The sequence below is a fragment of the Acinonyx jubatus genome, chromosome A2 (genome assembly GCF_027475565.1).
Source record: "Acinonyx jubatus isolate Ajub_Pintada_27869175 chromosome A2, VMU_Ajub_asm_v1.0, whole genome shotgun sequence".
Classification (NCBI taxonomy): Eukaryota; Metazoa; Chordata; class Mammalia; order Carnivora; family Felidae; genus Acinonyx; species Acinonyx jubatus.
In genome coordinates this window covers 96,892,400-96,915,788 of record NC_069383.1, presented here as the reverse complement: position 1 = coordinate 96,915,788, position 23,389 = coordinate 96,892,400, and the positions used below count along the sequence as shown (strand labels likewise).

The window sequence follows — 23,389 nt, the reverse complement described above, 5'->3', positions numbered from 1 at the left end:
AGTGAATATTTACTCATCCAGGAACTGCTCTTGGTACTGTAAGGGTAAAGCAAAAAAATATCCCTGCTTTCCTGGAGTTTACATTATTATGGAGGTGATACAATAAAAAAAAAACTGATATACAGGTGACCCTTGAACAACATGGGTTTGAACTGTGTGGGTCCACTTATATGCGACTTTTTTTCAATAAATGCAGTATGGTGCTATACTTGTATTTTATGAATTTCTGAAAAACATTTTCTTTTCTCTAGATTGCTTTATTGTAAGAGTACACATAACATACAAAATATGTGTCAATAGACTGTTTATATAATTGGTAAGGCTTTTGGTCTATAGTAGGCTATTAGTAGTTAAGTTTTGGGGGGTCAAAAGTTGGATTTTCAACTGCGTGGGGAGTCAGCATCTTAAGCTCAGTGTGGTTCAAGGGCCAACTGTATAACACAGTGTCAGGTACAAATAAGTAAGCAGGAATAGGGAAAAATATGAAGCAAGAATAGGACATAGGGAGGGACTGGAGGCAGTACTTCAGATACACTGGCCAGGAAACATCTCTGTGAGAAGGTGACAAATAGGGAGAGACCCAAATAAAGACAGGAAGAGAATCTTGCAGACATGCAGAAAAGCATCTCAGGCAGAGCAAATCATGACTGCAAATGCTTTCAGGTGAAAAATGTGTTTGGGGGGTGTGGCTAGGAGAGTGAGGTAAGAGATAAGAAAGGTAGCAGCAGATTGTGTAGGGATTTATAAACTGATGGAAAATCATTGGAGGGCTTAAAGTGAAGAATGACATGATTTAACACATGTTTTATAATGATTATTTGGCTACGGTGTGGAGGATAGGCTGTAGCATTGTGAACTGGATGTGGGAAGGCTGGCTAGGAGGCTATGACAATCATACAGATGAGAAATTACTATGGCTCAGACCAGGGATGTGGCAGTGGGATTGATGAAAAGCAGTGGAATTCTGTCAAGCTAGGTTCAACAGGAATTGTTGGTGGATTCAATGAAGGGTTTTTCCGAGTTTCTCTGCAGTTTCTCTGAGTCTTGAGTCAGGAATATGTGCAGCTCCATGACGAAAAGAACCATCACTTTTGGCAGGTCACCAACCTGAAGAGGCTTCTAGTTTGTTCTCATGGGTTTCAGTTTATCTTAGTTCTTTGTTCTAGTTCACCCCTGCTTTATGTCTGACTTTTCTTCCTGATTCAGGCCAACCAGCAGCTGCAAAGCTTCCACAGATTTATTCACCAGCTCCCACAACTATGTAAGGTCTATTTTTATAATAAATTCCTTATTCTGAATCATTCGGAGTAACTATACTTTCCTGATCAAAACCCTGACTAATCAAATATGATATGTTTATTAGCCCACTGAATAGAGATGTTCATTGACCAGTTGAACGTGTAAGTGTAAGAGATGTTTTAGCTGTTTCCACGAGTTAGGGATGCTTCATGCTTTGTTACTATCCTGTGGTAAACATTTTTTTTTTTTTAAGTTTGGTTTTAATTATGTTGTATTGTGGTCAGAGAATGTGGGGCTACTTTTTTTTTAATATTTCTTGTGCTTGGGAAGAATGCATATTCTCCGTTTGTTGAATCTTATGGGTATTTACACAATAAGTGAACGTAGATATCCATAGAACCCTTAATAACTCTTAATAAGCAAGATAATACAATTTTAGGTGAATATTGATGGGGACTAAGACGGTCATTACATATTTGCAAAATAAACAAGACATAACAATCATTAACTTATATACATGTAATACATAGTCTCAAAATATATGAAGCTTAGTGAACTACAAATTCAAGGAATTTTGATATATAAATTACACAAATTAAACAAATTAATAACAAAAATTAACAAATCAAGTCATATTTATGTATATGTGTGTTGCTATGCCAATGAAGCAAATTGTATTTCCTGTAACAAAATGAAATTTAAATAACATTTATTAAGCTACACATCTACTTTTTGAAAGTTGAAGGTCAGCACTCTAAGGGTAGAAGTTCAGCATTTGTATGTTCTTACCTCAACCTGATAGTTGAATTTATAAAATAAAAACCAACTGAGGAATATTTGTTTTTACCATGCAATTCTGATAAAATTACATTTTATAAACACATCCATATGAAAAATACAGATTCACTTATTTTAGAAGCTACATCTTCCAAGTGTTGTGAGCTGTTATATACATTTTCATACAAGTTAAATACTTAAAGAATTCAAGTGGCTTGTTCCAGACCAAAAAAAGAAAAAAGAAAAAAAAAATAAAAAGGAAAGAAGCACACTGTTGTCCTTGTCAAGCCTGCCTTACTAGGTTTATAATCTTCTGTTTCTGATTTATGTATTTTATTACTTCCTTGTCCATTTGAACATTTCAAAGTACTTATTTTATGCCTCTTTTAGATTGCAATATATTTCAAATTCCTCCTGTTCCTTCTATCTGTGGATTCTCTTTCTGGGCAGTGGAGTTCCTAGAAAATATTATTTCCTAATATTTTTGTTGATGAGCTCATATAAAGATGTCAATTGTCTTCTCTCTTCAGTATCATTATTAATTTAAATTAAATAGTGGCTACCGTGCCTAGTGTGGATGCATTTATAACATTAAACTCAACTTCCAGTGCTTGGTTTCAAAAGTTACCCCAGAGAGGAAAAGATGCCTCCTGGTCTTTGAATCCATTATCTACTTCCACAAAAATGATGTGTAACAATCACAAAATACCACTGACATACAACCATAAACTTTCATTTCATGTTTCTGGGGTCAGCTGCAATTTGGCTTAGGTGGCTTTCATAATCTTGACTGCATTTACTCAAATACCTGGGGGTCAACTGGCTGTTGATTGATTTAGCCTGGTCTCAGCAGCGTTCCCCATGTGTTTATCCTCCTCTTATACCACACGTGTACTCCCCATGACAGTAGAGCATCAGGAGAGAGGTCAAGCTCAATTGCGCAAGTAATTTACATGCCTCTGTACTTGACTCCCAGTAGGAGGTGACTGCACAGTTACAGGTAAAGGGTATTGTTATAGAGAGGGATGAAGAATTGAGGCCATTTTATGCGATCTATCACAATCTTAGAAAAGAGACATTCTCTATTGTCATTTATTTTTTCCTGCTAAAATAATAAGCTTAAAAGAAGAGTAGCTCTTTTTATAAAGGACAAATATAAAAGTCTGGATGTGATAAAAGTCATGACCCAATTTTTATTACATTTAAGAAAGTCATAAGGATTACGTAATTATAGAGGAAAAAGAAAACTATGTGACGTACTTTTTGGAATAAAATGGAAAGAAATACAAATTCTTGGGCACACATAAGATGATTAATCTCAACAAGTTTTGACACTAACTCACTCAGAGGTTCCAGACATTAAAATAAATCTCTTTGTAGCTGTAATCCCCCAGCTGTTTAAGATATGAAGGTGCTTAGGCTGATTCAGTCACTTCTAATCCTTTCTCTGTTTACTATTTCATTCCTGTCTGCCTTTCCTCTCCGGTGGAGCCAATGGCTCCTGTTTTCTTTTCCCCATAGCATTTTGCTTATTTATTATTAGTTTTTTAATGGCATCATATCTTACTCGGGATTTGGGGTAGGGTTGGGTGCGAGGGACTATTCATATCAAAAACAAGGGCCAAATCTCACATGAAGCAGAAGAATGCACTGCATATTGCTAGACCAGAACTCACTGGGGGCAAAGACTGCTATTTCCCCCCTGTACCTAGCACAGGACACAGCATGTAATAAGTATTCAAGGAAGGTAGTGTGGGGTGGTGCTTGAGTGTTTGGGCTCTGGAGCCTGGCTTTCTCGTTCAATCTTGCCTATACCATTTATTGTGGACAAATGAATTAACTTCTCTATGTTTCAGGGTTTTTTTTTCAGCTTAAGATAGGGTTGAAAGTTATTTCATAGGGTGATACATGAAAAGCACAAATTAGGTTTTTCTTAAGTAGTGAAAAAATTTATTGTGATGACAGTCATCTTCATTAATCCAGTGATTAAACTGACACCACAATATTAATTATTGATTTACTATATTAAACTATTTTAAAAAGCAGTAAACTTATAGGCAATGTTTTTTATTCCTTCTGTGATTAGTATTAGAGCAATTAGAGAGCCTAGTGAATAGTGTTGTTGTAAGTATGTTAGCTTTTATTATTATTACAATTACTGTTGGGGCTGATGACAGCTATTAATGTGGCAGGAAAAAGGATAGTATGGACTGGATTGTGTCCCCCATAGAAAATATGAGCACCTCAGAATGTGACCTTATTTGAAATTAGGGTCTTTACAGAGGTAATCAGGTTAAAATGAGGTCATAGGACAGGCCCTAATCCAATATGACTGCTATCCTTATAAAAAGAAGAGATTTGGATACACACACAGAGAATGTCACATAAGTTGAAGGCTGAGGTCTCCAAGCCAAGGAAGGACAAATATTGCCAGCAAATTCCTGGAAGCTAGGAGAGAGGGATGAAACGTATTTTCTCAGAGGGAATCAATCCCACCATCACCTTGATCTTGGGCTTCTACCCTCGTTTAAGCTACCCAGTTTGTGGTCCTTTGTTGTAGCCACCCCAGCAAACTCATTCAGAGGGGCTATAGCCATAGGCAGCCTGCATCCTTCTCTGGTGAGTACACATTGATTCCTGGCATTCCTTATGGTAGGCCAGATAGATTTCAGCTTCCATCTCTCCCACCTTCCTGGCAAATTTATTTTTCTTTCTTTCTTTCTTTCTTTCTTCCTTCCTTCCTTCCTTCCTTCCTTCCTTCCTTCCTTCCTTTCTTTTCTTTCTTTCTTTCTTTCTTTTCTCTTGAGAGAGGGAGCACCAGTGGAGAAGAGGGGCAGAGAGAGAGAGAGAGAGAGAACCTTAAGCAGACTCCACACCCAGACTGACAAGGGGCTCGATCCCACGACCCTGGGATCATGATCTGAGCTGAATTCGAGTGGGCGCTCAACCGACTAAGCCACCAAGGTGCCCCCTTTCTGGTCAATTTCTTAATGGTTCTGCCAGGTCTAGGAGCTCAGGACCCCAAAGGATATTTTGAGGGCATACCTTTAACCCTCAAGGTAATGCTTCTGGCCTTGAGCAAATCATCTCTCCTGGTCTCAGGTTCTTTATCTCCAAGATGAAACTCTTCAGGCAAAAGTGTCTAAGTGTCTCTCTCCAGCTAAAAATGTGATGATTCCTGCAGCAGTGATAAAGGTTAGCCTGACCTTCCATAACTCTCTTCGTTTATTCTGTTAGAGAACCAGCCTCTATAAACATACTTAAACTTCATCTGGAATATAAACTATATGTGCTTTTTTTTTTTTTTTTTTTTTTTTTTTTTACAGCTGTCAGCATAGCATATTGGAAAAACATGGCCATAGAAATCAGGAGATCTGAAATCTAATCTTGATCTCAGAATAATTATCAGATTAAAATATAAAATAATATCATTTACTGTCTATAAATTATGGTTTAGGCTAATTTTTTTCTTATGCCTTAAGAGAAAAATCATTTTCAGTTAGAATGAATGAAAGTAAACCCAGCATGTGCATGAAATGAAATATTGAGACTTCTTAGATTTTTCCCTTTCTCAGTCCTACCTGCACTCTTTTTTTAAAATTAAAAAAAAATTTATTTATTTGAGAGAGAGAGAGAGAGAGGGGAGGAGAAGAGACAGAGGGAGACACAGAATCTGAAGCAGGTTCCAGGCTGTGAGCACAGAGCCCAACACAGGGCTCGAACCCACGAACCGTGAAATCATGACCTGAGCCGAAGTCAAACACTTAACTGACTGAGGCACCCAGGTGCCCCATATCTGCACTTTCTAATAATGTTTTTTTTTTTCCCTCAAAGAATAAATCAGCTTCTGACTGCCCAGTGACAGCCACATGGCTTGTCTTTTAGAAGTTGGAAAGGAAGTAATACCACCTCAATATTGGGAGTAATGATATGTGTCATTGGACACAACATTTTTGCCTGGTGCTAAACCTTTTCCTAGAGTCACACTTGGTATTAGGCTGTGTCCTGAAGTCTTTGAGAAGCATCTCAACATGTAGTAATTCAATAAGCCAGTGTATGCGTGGTTCAACATAAAGGACACTCACAAAGGAAGCCCACGTGGCTTGTGTGCAGTTCTAATAGGCTTACACAAGGAACTTGTTACAAAAGCCGTTCCTTTATTCATGGGTTTTTGAACACAGACTATGCTTTTTTGATAAATAATTTTTCCAGGGATTGTTCTTCATAGCGCTGGTAGCCTTCCATGTTGTTTTATTGCTTATATCCAATGAGAACATAGGCATAATACAAATTGTTATGCATTATCTTGGCTTTTGTTTGGAAGAAGGAACACACACAATGCCATACCAAAGTGAGTTTATTGACATTCCTTGAAGGTGGTATGATGGAAGAGAAAGCTCTGCCTGAGTATCACGTGACATTTCTCTTGCTGATGTAAGCAAAATCAGCCCAGTAATGTGGACTTCTCCTGCTATTGACTAGAACAAAGACTTTTAACAAAATTGTTATAGACATTTCCTTAGATAAATTGGAAGCTGCAGGAAGTAGGCTAATGGAACAATATTTACTCTATATACTACCTCTAGGCACCTTTTTTTTTCTACTAGAACAAAGGGACTACATGTCACTAACAGGAAAATAACACTTTCTCTTTTGGACCTCATGATGGCTAGAACATCCATCCCAGATTTTTATGATATAGTATTGCAGTAGATTTAATAATGAACACTGAAGTACATAATAATAATAATAATAATAATAATAAAGCACCACATTTGTTATGTAAAGTTCTAACTACTTTCATTTGAAAGTGTTTCATCTTGACTGGGAAATTATTTGTGGCAACTGAGAAATTTTTTGAACCCAAATTTTGGACACACAGTTTGACACATGGACTGACAATGCCATAGATGTAACATTAAAACTGTTCTGGAAAGTCTGGCTTATTGACTTGCCACACAAATATACTTACCATGAAGGGACATGTGGTCATGGATTAAAAGAGAAAAAGATTTAGAAGCCTGCCAAAGAATCTCAGATCTCTTTTTCTTAATTTTCTCATGGCCCGCAAGAAACTGTGCTACAGCGGTGATGGGAAGGAAAAGTTCTCACAACCACTGCCAACTTCTCTCTACATAGGAAGTTACAGAGAACTCCTACCCTGAAGAGGCAATTTCTAATTTTAGGAGTATCATTTTCATGTGATAGAATAAAATGTCATATCCATAAAATTATTGTGACACTTCATAGCATTTTAAAAGCATTTTTCTACTTGAAAGATTAATTTTCTCTTGCTTATTGTTCTTGTTTATCCTCTAGTTAAGGGTAATACACTCTTACCAAACTAACTCTAAAACGTTTTGTTTTAGGAGAATTGTGGTTTATAAGTGATTAATATAAAATGTCTCCATGGAGAAAATTCATACTTTTAGTAAAAAAAAAAAATTAGAAGTGGTAACAAACAGATCTGCCTTGCCCATTGAGTCACATGATTGGGGGAGGTTTACACCTCTGGCTGATGGAATTAATAGCATAATTATACATGTAATGAAAAATTATACATAATTTTCATGTATTCCAGCTTCATATGTTAGGGAATAATAACTAAAAAAACATGACTTGGGACATGGGGAAATCATAGAATCATTCCATAACAACTGTCTGTTTGTTCTCCTCTTCCCTTTGTTTACGATTCTGTGCAAGACTGTCATACAATCTGGGACCCTGTCAAGCAAGATTTGCTTCCTTTCAGCTGACTTTGACATCAGTATTTCTTTTTGGAATTTTATACTTTTATCAAATACTGGTCTTGTAATGAATGCTTTGTGGGACACATTTAGAGCCATGGCACCAGGGCAGGAGGGAGGAGGAACAGGAAGAAGGAAAAGTTAGTTGAAAATCCATTTATGCCCGAGATATCTATCTCTATATATTTTCTAGGATACCTTGTTCCTTCTGTGTATGGGTGGAATAGACATCAAGTAATCTAATTAATATGTTAATTAGATGTTTGTGTAAATGTAAAGCTCCTCACGAGCAGGTTCCATCTTTTGAACATCTTCCTCCCTTGCCAATGCCTAACAAATAAGAGAAATACTAAAAAGAGAATGGAGTGCTTGAATTAATGAGTGTTTACACATGTATAACACCAAGTTCTAAAAATGAAAGATGCTCCCTATACTAGGTATGATGTTCAAAGAGTTAAAATGGTGAAATGATTTGTATTATTCTTATGCTCTGATTTTATAAATAACAGCTTCAATGGAATTCATAACTTTTCAGACAGTGAAATATGTACTGAATTTTACAGATCCCTCAAATTTACATTATGTAACTTGCACATTCCATCTTACTTTGGCAAATACTCTTTTAGACAATAATAGAAGCTAAATTTCTGAATGTATTACTTCCTGATTGACAATAGATACACAGCAGCAAGGTGTGCTGGACATTATAAATAATTCCTACTAAAAGAAGTTTCATTTTGGAGGGCAGGAAATACAACGTGCTGCCTGTACACAAACCCATACAAGGAGCAGGAGGCATGGCTTCCTGTGAAACTGACTTTGTCTTAAATGTCTCACATTTATCCCTTGTTTAGTATATTGGAAACAAATGATGTGACGTTTCAACAGTGAGGCCCCTTTAGCTCTTCTTTTCCCAGTGAAGAAAAACACTTTCACTCACGACATATTTCAGACAACATGGATAACAAGTTTAGAAAAATAGAGATTCACCATTATGTTTGCACTTATTCCAAATGGAATCAAGAGGTTAGGCTGTCTTTGGAGCCTGCAACTGTTTTCTTGAAAACACTAAGTTTTCTGAGATACCTCTTTACTGAGTGCTAAAAGAAACTGGATCTCTATACTGACAAATCAATGTGCCTCTGGGGGTGTTAGGTGTCTGCTCCAGGAGGATTGCTATGGATGAAGAAGGAGTATTATATTGCCCTTGACCCCGAACAAGCACCATCACTCTCTGCAGCTTCTTGTTTAGTGTGGTCCCCATGGGACAATCAGATGTGAAGGAATTTGAACACCATCATAAAGAAAAGAAAAAAAAGAAAAGAGCATGAAAAAAACAGTATCAAAGTTAAAACAAAGTTTGTTTGCCAAGCAATAATTACCTGGCTTTAACAAAGTCATGAGATTATCTATACATTTTTTTCCTTTGTGAAGGAGAACTGTAGCTAGACCGAACAAAGCAAAACAGAACAAAACAGTACAGAACTCAGGTATTCAAACCAACCTAACATGGCCTTCTTCCCTCTCTCCTCTTTGCACCATCACATTCCACACAACACAATGTGGGGAGAAGCCTCGTCCTTTATGCTACATAATGAGATCTCCTTCGTGTGCACAAGTTTTCTGCTTCTTGTGTGGTAAGTGCTCATGAGGGGTGCACCCCTCCTAGACTTCTCTAAACTCAGGTTGAGCCACAATCCCCACAACCATTGAGATGCACCACATTGCATCAGCAGGAGGCGTTTTTCTTGCTTTTGTTTTTTGTTGGAAAGTGTGATATTTGCACCATATGCCTAGGCTCGTTCCAGCTAATGGGACTGATGCCACATATGAATCATGAGTTGAATGTATAAAAACTGCAGCTTTGTCACTGCTGTTTCTGGATGGATAGTGTGCACAGGGAAAAGTAGAGTGGGAGCAAAAGAAAATGTTGATTGACTCCTAGACCTGGAGTTGCTCGTTAGAAATTATAAAAAATGGTGGCTCTGCTCAGAAGACATGGGCATAAAAAAGCTCGGAATGCTTAATGCTCAAATTTCCCTAAAATTATATAAATGGAAGTAAACTTTTATTACCATTTGGTCAAGTGTAGCATAACTTGCATTCATATTTCATTGTTAGTAATGGAGGTATGTGGAGATACACACAGACCTTGAGACAGCTGTTATTTAATATTGCATACAGGCTAGCAGTTCATTGAGAGTAGAGGAGATAAGCCTGAAGGTAGGATCTCAGAAGAAGGCAGTTCTTCATGCACAGCTTTTGTCAATCCTGATTTGGTTTGAAAATAAAAATCATGGAATACCAAAATCAAAGGAGAGTTGATTCAGGGAAAGGGCAAGGGGATGATCCCAGAAAGGGTGATGTGATTGCCAGGAAAATGTCAGGTGAGTTTCCATTTCCTCATTCAAGTCCAAAGGTGCTGGTTTCTTCTACTGCTGTTAGCAGCTTTTCATATAACATGGAGTATGAGGGATAAGGTGGAAGATCCAGTCGGTTGAAGCATGTGTGTGCCCTGAATGGGGAGAAAAGATTGGTGAAGGTGTTTGTTTCAAGGTACAACTGGTCTGTATGTATCTGTATGTATCTGTGACCAATCTGAAGGTATGAAGCAAAAGGGAATAAAAAATGAGCACAACCAGGTTTTGGACCACCATATAAGATTGCAACTAAGAACGATGGCCTTCTAGGCATGAATAAACTAGTTGAGGGAGTAGAATAACTAGAAACATTTACAAGCAAACCACACTCATCAATCGACAATATCAGTTTTATTCTGCAGTTGAAATATGAATTGGATGTGATCAGTGAAGGAGGCAGAAACGTCATTAATACTACAGGATCATATTCCCAAGTCTCCTTGTCTAGCTCTGATTTCTGGGCCACAGTAAACCATATGTATTGATGTAGAGATGTCACCGGATGCCCTGAAATTCTGAGATCCAATGCTCTATCAAGTCAGGTGTGCCCTGGAGACTGTGTGACTCTTCTGTTTCAGGGGGACACAGCTAACCTGACATCAGAGTGCGTCACTTCCAAGAACAGCTGAGCTTTTGGAATAGTCTTCCCTGGTTGCCTGGAGCATCCCTGTGCCCTGAGTTCTGCCATATTTGTCATATTCTTCATTCATCCTATGGGCCCACGCACACCAGTATCTGATCTAGATAACGAATGGCTTTCCCTGCCTTGCACTAATGCACGGACCAGGACCAGACCCCGTATTGCCTACATAGGGCTCAGTGGTGAGCCTGAGAGGCCCAGAGCAGTTTCCCCTCGTGGAACTTCAAATAACCTGACTAATTTCTTCCTGTCAGATGTGCTTTGTTTTTATGGAATTGTTGGTTGAGGCCAAGGTCTATACCAAAGTAGGGAGAAAGGTGGATGGGTGCAGCTCAAGGTCAATTTAATGTCTTTTGCTTCCTAAAAGGTGTGTTGCAATGGTGTCTTGAGAAGCCAACCAGCACAGAAGAAGGGCACATGAAAATGGAACGAAATAAACTAATCTAAACTAAACTAAAATAAAATAACAATAAAAGAGAAGATAAAACATCACAAAACAAACATATACACAATAAGACTAAACAAAACTCTAAGCAAAGAGACCATTCCCCTTCATTTGAATTTCACTTGGGATACTGAATTCTTCTTTTAATTACAAGATCCCTAGGGAAGTTGTGTATTGTTTATACCTTTGTTTTCAGAGTTCCTGATCAGGCTGATGCAGTGCTCAGGGTATGAGAGAGATTATTTGGGTGATGGGGAGGTGGGAAGAGGGAAGAGGGAAGAGGGAAGAGGGAAGAGGGAAGAGGGAAGGTGGGTTCTCCTGCACGGGAAGAATAGTGGGAGGATGCTGATGTTTTTGCCTCTAAGCATCCATTCCTCCTTCTCCTGGCCATAGCTCCCTCATTGTTCTTGGAAAACTAACCCCCGAACTCCTTGTGCCCCCACAAGCTCCAAGGGTGGGCACAGGATAGGAGTGTATCTGGCCTTAGGTCTTAAGGATTTACCTGGGAAGAAGCATAAAAATAGACCAAGATTAGCAGAGTCTCAGATTATGATTGAAGATTCAAACAGGCCTCTGTTGACCTCACAAGAGAATAATTAAAATATCTTACCTAAACTCATTTGAGTAAAAGTGGAAGAGCACTCAATGTAGGATGACAATTACATCGACCCTTCTCTATGTTTAGAAAGATTAAAACAAAGACATGCTCTGGTTTCTGGCTAACCAAGTTAAGTAGGGTGGGAAAATCCCAAGTATGCTTCTGAAACTAGCTGAACTAGTTAGGAGCAAGGTATGAGCAGCCATCATTGCCTTGGTTTTCTTCCTGGGGCCATTTTAACTGGCACTCATGAGTGGAAATGTTATGTCAAAAATCCCATATTTGCAAAATAGCTGGAACCAAATGAATTGTGTAGAAGATAATTTCTGGGAATAATCTGAAAGCATTAGCAAATGGCACCTCTTCAAGACCTAGCATGGCTACCCAGTTTCTTCAAGTTGCTTTTACTGCATTTATCACCAGCTTTGGTTAATTCTCTTAAGTAGACTGTAGTTTGTAATGGAGAATGAATGAACACAATCAAATCATGGTTTGATTCAGCATTCTTCTTCTTTTTTTTAATATTTATTTATTTTTGAGAGAGAGACAGAGAGAGAGACAGAGCACGAGCAGGGGAGGGGCAGAGAGAAAGGGTGAGACAGAATCTGAAGCAGGCTCCAGCCTCTGAGCCATTCAGTGCAGAGCCCAATGTGGGGCTCGAACCCACGAACCATGAGATCATGCTCTGAGGTGAAGTCAGACGCTTAACCGACTGAACCACCCAGGTGCCCTTGATTCAGTATTCTTAAATGCTTGCAGTTCTCCAGGCATGGTTCTGACAGCATAGAACACCTGCTCATTCCCTCCCTAGGCTCTGGGCCCAGTGCTCCCGTGTGCAGTAGGTGGCAGAGAAAGCACAAAACCAGGGGTAGGAAGACCTCTATTCTGATTACAGCCTAGCCACTTGCTAGCTTTATCACCTTGGGAAAGTCAGTTAATCTTTCTAAGCCTCAGTTTTCTCACTTGTAAAATGAGGGCAATAACATATGCTCTGTGTACGTCAGGGGGTTGTAGTGAGGACCAATGTTAGAATGCACATAAATGCCTTTTGTAATCTGTGAATACTTATTTATTTATTTATTAACTTTTCCTTTCTTTTTTTTTTCTGGTTTTCTTTATTTTTTTTAATTTAATTTTTTATTTTTTTTAAATTTACATCCAAATTAGTTAGCATTTAGTGCAACAATGATTTCAGGAGTGTATTCCTTAGTGCCCCTTACCCATTTAGACCATCCCCCCTCCCACAATCCCTCCAGCAACCCTCAGTTTGTTCTCCATATTTATGAGTCTCTTCTGTTTTGTCCCCCTCCCTGTTTTTATATTTTTGTTTCCCTTCCCTTATGTTCATCTGTTTTGTCTCTTAAAGTCCTCATATGAGTGAAGTCCTATGATTTTTGTCTTTCTCTGACTGACTAAGCTCACTTAGCATAATACCCTCCAGTTCCATCCACATAGTTGCAAATGGCAAGATTTCATTCTTTTTGATTACCGAGTAATACTCCATTGTATATATATAACACATCTTCTTTATCCATTCATCCATCCATTGATGGACATTTGGGCTCTTTCCATACTTTGGCTATTGTTGATAGTGCTGCTATAAACATGGAGGTGCATGTGTCCCTTCAAAACAGCACACCTGTATCCCTTGGATAAATGCCTGGTAGTGCAATTGCTCAGTCGTAGGGTAGTTCTATTTTTAGTTTTTTGAGGAACCTCCCTCAGTGGAGGGACCTTCCAGAGTGGCTGCACCAGCTTGCATTCCCATGTGAATCATCATTTAAACATAAGATTCTCTTAATAATGCAACCACAACTGCAGTTATAATTTCTGGAACTGTGTCACACCTGTGGGTACTCAAAAGCCTCTTTCATATAAACCACTGGTAAATGAATCACCTACCCTGATCTCCCATTTGTGCAACTGATATTTTGGAACTCCACATGAATCTTTTCAATCATGCCAGGTCAATTTTCACTCTGTTGTTGTTAATCTAGGGTTCCAGCATTTTGAGATAATTCAGGATTTAGATTGTGCCAATCACTGTATTATTTGCCCTTATACTTTGTAACATCTACAGTGTCTCCTTGATTTTTTCCAAGTTGTTGATTAAAATGGTAACCAATGATAGCATGCTCCTCCCCAGAAGAGACCACTTTAAGGCTGGCCAAAAGCAAACAACACTACTAAAAGCAAACAAAGCAGCTCTCTGCTGCTGGTTGTTCAGCTAGTTGTGAGGCCAATTTTAGAAGTCCTGTCTCCCCTTCATGTCACTTTCTTCCACTGTCCAACCATAGCCTCCCTGTACATATGGTTCTTACTCTGAGTGGTTCAGTCGGTTGAGTGTCCAACTTTGGCTCAAGTCACGATCTCATGATTTATGAGTTCAGGTCCTGCATCAGGCTCACTGCTGTCAGTCTGTCAGCCTTTCAGCACAGAGTCAGCTTTGGATCCTCTGTCCCCCTCTCGCTATCCCTCCCCCATTTATGATCTCAAAAAGAGAGAGAGAGAGAGTATAACAGATGGTTCTCACTCTCAGCACTACTAAACCTATTCTTTTTCAACTTGAACCTCTTGATCCCCAAATCCAGAGGCCCATTCTCTGCCCACACCTCCTCAAGCTTTTTAAAAGCCTTTGATATCTTTTCTTCTTGAACATCTCTCTCCTCTTGCCTTCTCTATGGCTTCTCAGTGGCTGTCAGTTTCCCTTCCAAACTCCCAATGGCTCCCTCAAGCCTCCTTTGTAGCCTTATAGCCTACAGAGCAGGGTTTTTCACCTTGGCACGACTGACATTTTAAACTTGATAATTCTCCATTATGAGGGGCTGTCTTGTGCATCGCAGGTGTTTAGCAGCATCCTTAGCCTCTACACTAGATGCCACTAGCCCCTCCCCAACAACCAAAACTGTCTCCAGACATTGCCAAATGTCCCCTGGGGGGCAAAGTCATCTCTCCCATCCCTCTTGAGAGCCATCCCTATAGAGTAAGTCAATATCTACTTCAACCAGGCCTTCCCCTCCACCTGGGCTTGGGCTCAGTTTACATCTGCAGTGGAGCATGTTGTTAGAATTCTGTTTGCAACTTTTAGGCCAATCTGCCCATGACTCATAGTTCTGGAATCCCTGGTTCCCACTCCAAATGTAAACCCTTAAGTTCCCCTCCTCTCCTTTATTCCATCTCCATGCTGCCTTGTGATGTGTCTATTCAGACTAGCTTCCACGCTTTTCTTTCTTTGGAGTCTCTCCTCTGTTCCCTCCCCAGTCCTTGTTGTACAGTAAGGAAACTCTCCCACTCTCCCTTTCTGGACGTGGCCTACAAGTCTTATTATCCTGTCTCAGTCCCCATGAGTAGAGATGGTCAATGGTCATCCTGCCACATTCTTTGATGTGAATGAGCACTTTGCTCACTCTCCACTACCAATTCTAGATCATTACTTTTGAGTCTTTGATAAAAAATTTCTGTTCCTTTTACTCAGCTATAACAAAGGATGAGATCTTGCCGTTTGTGACAACATGGATGGACCTTGAAGGTATTATGCTAAGTGAAACAGATCAGACAGAGAAAGAGAAATACCAAATGACTTCACTTATATGTGTAATGTTAAAAACAAAACAAAGCAAACAAACAAAAAGCAGAAACAGACTCATAAATACAGAGAACAAACTGATGGTTGCCGGGGGTGGGGTGGGGAGGGAGGTTGGGCAAAATAGGTGAAGGAGAGTGGGAGGTACAGAGTTCCAGTCACAGAATGAATAGGTCACAAGAATAAAAGGCACAACCCAGGGAACATAGTTAATGGCACTGTCATAGCATTGTATAGTGACAGATGGTAGTGACACTCATGGTGAGCACAGCATAACCAACAGACTTATCCAATCACTATGTTGTACACCTGGAACTAATATAACATCTTGTAGCAACTATACTTCAATTAAAATAAATAAATAAATAAAAATAAAAGGGAAACAAATGTTTAAAAAATTCTATTTCTCTGAATCTTGTGCCACTTAGATTTTTTTCTATAATTACAGGTTTTATTTGGCATTTGATTTCAATCAAATAGGATAGATTAGAAGAGTGTACTACCTGCAGGTAATAAGGGTAAAGTATTGTTTTTTTTCTTAATTTTTTAAATGTTTATTATATATTTTTAAAAGAGAGGGAGAGACACAGAATGAGCAGAGGAAGGCAGAGAGAGAGGGAGACACAGAATCTGAAGCAGGCTTCAGGCTCTGAGCTGTCAGCACAGAACCTGATGTGGGGCTTGAACTCATGAACAATGAAATCATGACCTGAGCCATAGTTGGACACTTGACCGACTGAGACACTCAGGCGCCCCAGGGTAAAGTGTTGTTTTGAGGAACTTGTATTTCAGACAGACAGACATGCGCACACACACACACACACACACACACACACACACACAGAAGTAGATACACATGTACTGGGTTGTGACGTACGTAAAAGGTATTTCTTTTTGTGGCCTATGATTAAAAAGTTTGCAAATCAGTGCCCTAGATATACCTTCCATACCTTCTGACCTTCCAGCTATAATTACATTTATTAAAATCTCTATTACTTTGCTTAAATCCTTCCCATTCTCAACACATTCCCAACAGACTGTGTAGCTTCTGAGTCCACATGGATGACCTGTTCAATGCCCTAACATGCTAGCTCCTTGACCTCAACCTTAGTGACTGCCCCACCTGTCTTATACTGAAGTTTATCAGGCACTGTAAAATTACATCCTAGAAACCATTATTCTCAAAGTCCTCTTTCCTAACCCTCCTATAGTTTTGGGGAGGCAAGGGCTTGGATTGATGTAAAGGTTTTATTTAGCCTGGGCTATGATTCAGGTTTGGTTGCATCAGTATTTGGCATTCTCATCTGGGCAGCCAGTTGTCTGTAGAGGGGAGACGTGCAGACAAAGCAGCTCCAGACCACCTCTCCTCCCAGTGTGGGCAGTGTGCATTGAGCTCACATTCTCTGGGAAGTCCTGGGTCATCCTGTGTCTGCTTGACACTCCTGCCAGCCTCTGGGCCCTTCCCCGCCCCAACTCATTGCAGATGTTGCTCCCGCCCACCTCAGGGCCTCCTGCCACCTGCCATGTCACCTGGCCAGGTCTTTCCAAACTACCATTCTTAGAAGTCAGAAGTTACTTCTTTCTCTTCACACATTGGTGACACTTTTTAGGTTCTTGGATCTTCAGAAAATGCACAAGGAAGACTAGTTAGGGGTTACTATCCAGCGGGTCATTTTAACCGTCCTCCCAGGAGCATCTCAGCCTTTGCTTCTTGGGGTCCTCCTGGTCCAGGGTGAAGTCCCTGCCTCCCCAAAGAATCCTCTCTGGGGTTTGTGGAATAGCAGACTTTTTAGGGATGCCTTGGCCCCGATGTGAAGAGCATGACGATAAGCCCAACACCCACCTCATAAGCTGTTTGTGTAGGTGAATAGAATTAATGCACAATTCAAAGCTGCTCAAAGCAAATACGTAGACTCAATCTGTGATCCCCAAATGACAAAAGCAATTCCTATTTCCATTTCCTAAAGAACAAAACTGAGACTTCTCAGCAGGGGCTTCTCTCTGTGATTCACCAAACTATCTCTCTCAACCTTATCCCTTATGAGTATCACTTAGGACATTCTGTCCTCCATGCTGGCCCAGCACTCCTTCCTGAACACATGCTGGCCACCTCCCACCCCCAGGCCTTGCTCAAGCTGCTGCTTCAGCCTAGAGTTCCCCTCCACCCATTCCTTGGCCCTCAATGCTCACCTAAATACCAGCTTCTTTGTGGCATCTCCTCCTACCAGCTCAGCTGGGATTATTAGGTCTGTGTTCTACATCCTGATAGCACCTTGTTTTTATCTTCCCTTCTCAGTGCCCCTTGGATTCCACCTTGTGTTGTAATTTATTACTACTGGGCTGCCCTCTTTCCTAGACTATAAGCTCCTCTGGGAAGGTAGGTGGTTGTATCTTAGTCCCTCCTTGGGGCGGAGGCTATCATCAAATGGTGACTCAACACATTCTCCAAAATAAGAACAGAATGTTTCCAAATAACCTTGTCTTTCAAATCTATCATTAAACTAGACAAATGGGAATCTTGCCTTTTTAGCATTATTTTCTTGCCAGATTTAATTCAGTAGGTTCAGCCATCAGCAGAACCATGCAAATGAGCACCGAGGGGCTGCTGAGCAAGTGGGTGAAGCCAGGGCTGAAAATTGTGCCAAGGCTTTTGACTGTTATTAACCAGCTGGACATGAGCTCTGTTTCCTGGGCCTCCTGATGCTCACTGGCATCAGGTGACTTGTCTTCAGGACATTAGAAGGTGTGGGAGATCTGGATGCAAATCATAGTTCAGTAAATCCTTCCATTGGGATTTAGCAATGGTATCTGGGAAGTCATGTGGAAATAGAGCTGAATGAAATGTGAATCTCCTTTTATAATTAGAAAGTATCATAGAAGAAAGTAATATGGATCAATCTTTTTTTTTTGTTGTTGAGTAGGATTTATTACTGTAGTACCTATACAGGAGCATGTCTTTAGTGCTCTTTATTTCAGGGCAGGAAAAGGCTGCTCAGAGTGGATTATGAAGGAGCCAGGAAGTGTAGGGATTAAAACTCACAGTGTAGGAAATTCATCTGTTAAACTGCTGGGATCTTTAGTGTCTCCTTTTTTGCATTTATCCCACAATAATCTCCTTGACAGCTTGCTATATAGAAGTCTCTCTAGAGGCCTGAGATACATATAGTCTTGTCCTCACATGGTTTAAAACACAGTAGGATAGGGGCACCTGGGTGGCTCGGTTGGTTAAGTGTCTGACTTCAGCTCAGGTCATGATCTTGTGGTTCGTGGGTTTGAGCCCCATGCTGAGCTCTGTGCTGACAGCTTGGAGCCTGCAGCCTGCTTCCGATTCCATGTCTCTCTCTCTGTCCTCCCCCACTTGCTCTCTGTCTCTCTGTCTCTCTCTCTCTCTCAAGAATAAATAAACATTAGGAAAACATAGTAGGAAAAATGTGACACGTACATGCATAACTATCCTACAGAGTATCAAGTGACATGCTGGAGGAGTACAGATACGGCTTTGGAAGGGTTATTCTGGGCTTCCAGCCTCTCCTCCCACCCTCACCAGGTGAGACATTCCTCCTTAAATTAAACTGGGCTATGTACAGATTGGAAAGCTTCCCACAACTCACACACGGACCATGACATTATTGCCCAAACACCATCAATAGTCCAAAAATAACTAAGAATACGGTCTAAATTCACATCCCAGAGACTCTTCATTGGCACCTTTCATCAGTAACTCGTAACAAACTGTAGGTGGCAGGGAATTCTATCCTAAAGGATCATCATCCAAACTTAATAACAAAGTATACTTGGTGGGTTTCCTGAAGGCTGGCAGGAGCCCGTACCTGGGGAGAGACGTAATCTTCCCCCACTTCTCTATGCAGAAACGCCGAAGCCCATTGCTTCCTCGAAGGGCTGCGAAGCCTTCGTAGGGCACGCTTGACGTTCCCGTGACGAACTGAAGTAATCTCAGTCTCTGCTCATTATTGAAGCGCTCCACGGCGGCCCAGAACCAGCGGATCACAAGATGCCCGTCATGATAACCTGAATGGGGCAGAAGGAGGAAGGGAGGATGTGCAGAGAGGAGGAGGAAGGGAGAGAGGCGAAACACGCAGCAGGTGCAATGGGGACCGACTAGCTGCTGCTGGCCTGCCGATTTCTCTGACGGCCTTCACACAAGTCTAAGACCATCTGTGTAGCTAGGTCAAATTTTTATAACAAAAGCAGATTTAGAAAGTAGCCATTTTATTAAAAGATTTTATGCTCTGAGGGGTGTCCTCAGAGATGTCTGCTTTCTATGTAAACAATTGGGACCACACTAGTCATCATCCTGCCTCATATAAATGAGACAAGGAGTGGCTAGAGATCCTTGGGACCCTAAGAGACAAAACCCTCTATGAACATAATATTTCACTGTATTTTCTCTGTTCTGAGGTCTTAGCTCTTGGTAACTGTATACCGTGGGACAGTCTAGGACTTAAGAAGGACGGAAGGTAAACGACAAGCGTAGAGAACAGAAGATGCTGGAATCTCCAGTGGCCATTAGTGATTAGTGCTCCCGGAACAGCTGCTCTCAGGCCATTTGGGCCCATGGAAGAGGTATTGAGCCGCTGTCACTGTACAATTGGGAGAGCAAGCTTGGGTCACCTGATTCAGGTAAATGATTCACCACCCCTGCAAATGCAAGAGGCACTCCAAGATGGGAGAGATGTACGTCAGCCGGGGTAGAAAGAGGGAAGTGAGGTGTACGTGAGCGCAGGAAGGCTTTGTGGGAGTGGAGAGCAGGAGAAACGGAGAACAAGAATGAGGAAGAAATATGCAGGGAATTGCAAGCTGACTAGTGCAGAGAGGGGTCTGAGGGAAACTGGCCGAGGGCCATAGAGGGCTGTAGCAGCCAGGCAGAGACACTGGGACTCGACTCCTTGGTTTTCCCCTGCCATGCCAAGAAGTGCCCAGCGGTCCCACACAGGCTTCTCATGGCTGAGTACACTGGGGAGACGAGGGAGGCTGAGATGGCGGGCCCAGCTTTCTGTCTATGGCTCTGACTGAGGTTTCTCTGTCATATTTTACACAAAGAAATGGTTTTGAGCCTTAAAAAACAAAACACTTTCAAAAGTAATACGGAGTTTGTTTTGTGGATAAGGAAATGGCTTGGTGAAAATGTCTCAAGAAGACTAGTTGGGCAGCGTGAAGGCCAATAGTTAGGAGAAGTTTAGGGTTTGGAGAGACAACAGAACCAGGTTGTGGCGAACTGAGACGGAGGGGAAGAGGATTCCAGTTCCAGCTGGAGCGGAGACGCTTCCTTGCCAGCATGTAACCTAGCTCAGGAGCTGGTCTCTGGGTGGCCATCTCGGTCATGCATCTACATGCAGTTAGGCCAGAGATTACAGTAATGGGGATCACCTGAAGGAACATTCAGGATGGAAGTCACTGGAAGGCTTGTTAGGAGAACCTACTCTGCGTTGAAGGCCAAATCGAAGTAAGGCCAAATTTTATTCACCCTTTAAGAAGTTCTGAAATATATATCATATATATAGCTATAACATGGCATATTATCTTATATTTATAACTATACATGGAATATAAATATAAAAGGAATATTATTCAAACACAAAAAGGAATGAAGCAGCGAAACACACCTTGAAGGAGAATGCCTAATGAAAGAAACCAGATCCTAAAGACCACATATTGTATGACTCTGTACGAAATATCCAGGATAGGACCTAAATCTACAGAGACAGAACGCAGAGTGACGGCTCTCAGATACGGGAAGCAACTGCCGAATGAGTCCGGGGTTTCCTTTCGGGGTGAGGGCAATGTTTTGGAACCAGCGAGAGGTGATGGTTGCACAACATTGTGAATGTACCAAATACCACCGCACTGTTCACTTTAAAATGGTTAATGTTACGATCTGTCAATTTCACTTCAATATAACATGTTTTAAAAAGTGGTGCCCTGTGTCTGTGCTGGGCCCTGCGTCTCACCTCCCCGGTACTCTGTGTTATTCCGCCAGTCATTCAGGTCGATTTCCGCCGTGCCTGCTATCACCAGCTCCAGCTCCCTGGCGTCGAACACAGAGACAAGCCTCGAGTCTACCACCTGAAATACAGATTAGGCTTCAGGTACAACCACACTGAAAGGTTTTGTTCACTTATTATTACTTCTGTGGGTTAAGCTGGGAAACTGATCATCATTTACAACTTTTATTTTCTGTTTAAAACATTTTTTTTACCATTTATTTATTTTTGAGAGAGAGAGAGAGAGAAAGAGAGAGTGGGGGAGGGGCAGAGAGCGAGAGGGAGACACAGAATCTGAAGCAGGCTCCAGGCTCCCAGCTGTCCGCATAGAGCCTGATGTGGGGCTTAAACCCACACACAGAGATGACGTGAGCCAAAGTCGGTTGCTTAACCGACTGAGCCACCCAGGCTCCCCTACAACTTTTTTTAAAAATGTACTATCATGTTTAAGTTCAAAATCGTGACTTACACATTTTGAAACACAACCCATTCACGAGCTGTGAACTCAAAAAAGGTCCCAGGGTTTTCACTCCCTCTGATACTCCCTCTCAGAATGATGTTATGGGCAAACCTGACGACTTTCTCTAGTCACATTTAAGTTCCAAGTATCCTTGCATTTTAAAGGCAAAAATCTAAACACTGTGAAGTGACTTGATGTTAGTATTATCACTTCACTTAAAAGGTATCCTCTCTTCCACATAAAACTATGACTTGTTTCCTAGGAATGGGCATTCTATCTTAAAACAACTGTATTTTCCTTCCTTTCTCCCCTCTCTTCCTTCCTCCCTCTAAAGAGGGAAGACCTCCTTTGTGAGGGCGCTAAGCTCTGACTTTATACCTTATTGCCAAATGTGTCAGACACAACTGAACACCTGAGGTCAGTCGGTACCTCCTCTAATCAAAGTAGAGATGGACAAGCCAGTGAGCCATGTTGTTGTCCATCATGGCAGGGAAAGAAAACTTTCCAAGACTCGAGCCTTGAGAAAACATTTACAGTGTCTTGTTTCTTAATTGCAAAAGTTTAAGGATGTTGACGTTTGGAGCATAGGAAGCTGGAAGCTGTCCCTGACCTCTTGATTTACCACCTCAGTATGGATTACGTGGCACCGAGTGACGCTACAACAAAAGAGAAATCTACCAAGAGCGGACAATGCCCTCGAATGCCTTTGCTTCATTTATTTTTATTTCACCGAATGAAAGGAAACACACACACACAGCTCTTGACAGGAGATAACAAAAGTTTTCCTATCTGGCACACTGGGGCCACAACAATATCTTTGTGAGAGCATTTTTCACCTACCGTAAGAGTTTGGTTTCCCAGAGAACTCTGACACCTTCTTCATCTACCCCAAGGGTGTCCTCTTTGCCCTCTGGTGATGGGAGCTGAGCCCTTTGCCCGCCTTGGTTCTTCTTCTCCGTTTTCCCCACAAGCCACCCTCCTCACCTCATAGAAGCCCCGCACCAGGGCCTCGGTCTGCTGCACCACACCGCGCTCCACCCGCCACTTCACCATCCTCTCAATGTACTCCTTCTTGTTCTTCTCCGTCACCTGCGTGTTGGCTCCTCCAGATTTCAACTCCCTTTCCGTTACCTTGTGGGGAAACAGAGAGACTGTGATGCTTGTCAACTCAGTGGATCGTGCAGTGACTCACATCAATTCTAGGAGGATGAACTATTTACAAAAAGTCTTCTTCAACGTGGCTTCCGCATTATTGCCTCCTTAGTTCTTGTTCGTTTCCTGGAAGCTACTAAAAAAAGCTCTGCGTGTTCTAAGATGATACTGATGCACCTTACTGCAGTTTTTGTTTTATAAAGAGGAAACATGTTTCTTTAACTCAAGAGGCATAATGGAAATAAAAGAAAAGTGCTCCTGGTTGTCTCAGGGGAACAGATGGACCAGAGTGTCCTTATACCATAATCACACATTCAATTTCCCCA

The 23,389-nt window shown here is 41.1% G+C and overlaps 1 protein-coding gene across 4 annotated transcripts in view; it reads right to left on the bottom strand.

Annotated features, from left to right (window-relative positions):
- Window positions 1–4,940: 4,940 nt before the first annotated feature.
- HECW1 (HECT, C2 and WW domain containing E3 ubiquitin protein ligase 1) overlaps window positions 4,941–23,389 on the bottom strand; it is a 420,473-nt gene continuing 402,024 nt past the window's right edge. For 3 of the 4 annotated variants that reach the window (XM_053218662.1, XM_027071594.2, XM_027071591.2), the window contains 4 exons: window positions 22,896–23,042; window positions 21,419–21,533; window positions 19,280–19,478; window positions 4,942–10,278 (listed from right to left, as the gene is read on the bottom strand). In XM_053218662.1, coding sequence (XP_053074637.1) covers window positions 10,167–10,278; window positions 19,280–19,478; window positions 21,419–21,533; window positions 22,896–23,042 — 573 coding nt within the window. In that variant the 3' untranslated portion in view covers window positions 4,942–10,166. Of the gene's footprint in view, window positions 10,279–19,279; window positions 19,479–21,418; window positions 21,534–22,895; window positions 23,043–23,389 lie in introns of all 4 variants that reach the window. The other variant, XM_053218663.1, reaches the window with a different exon arrangement.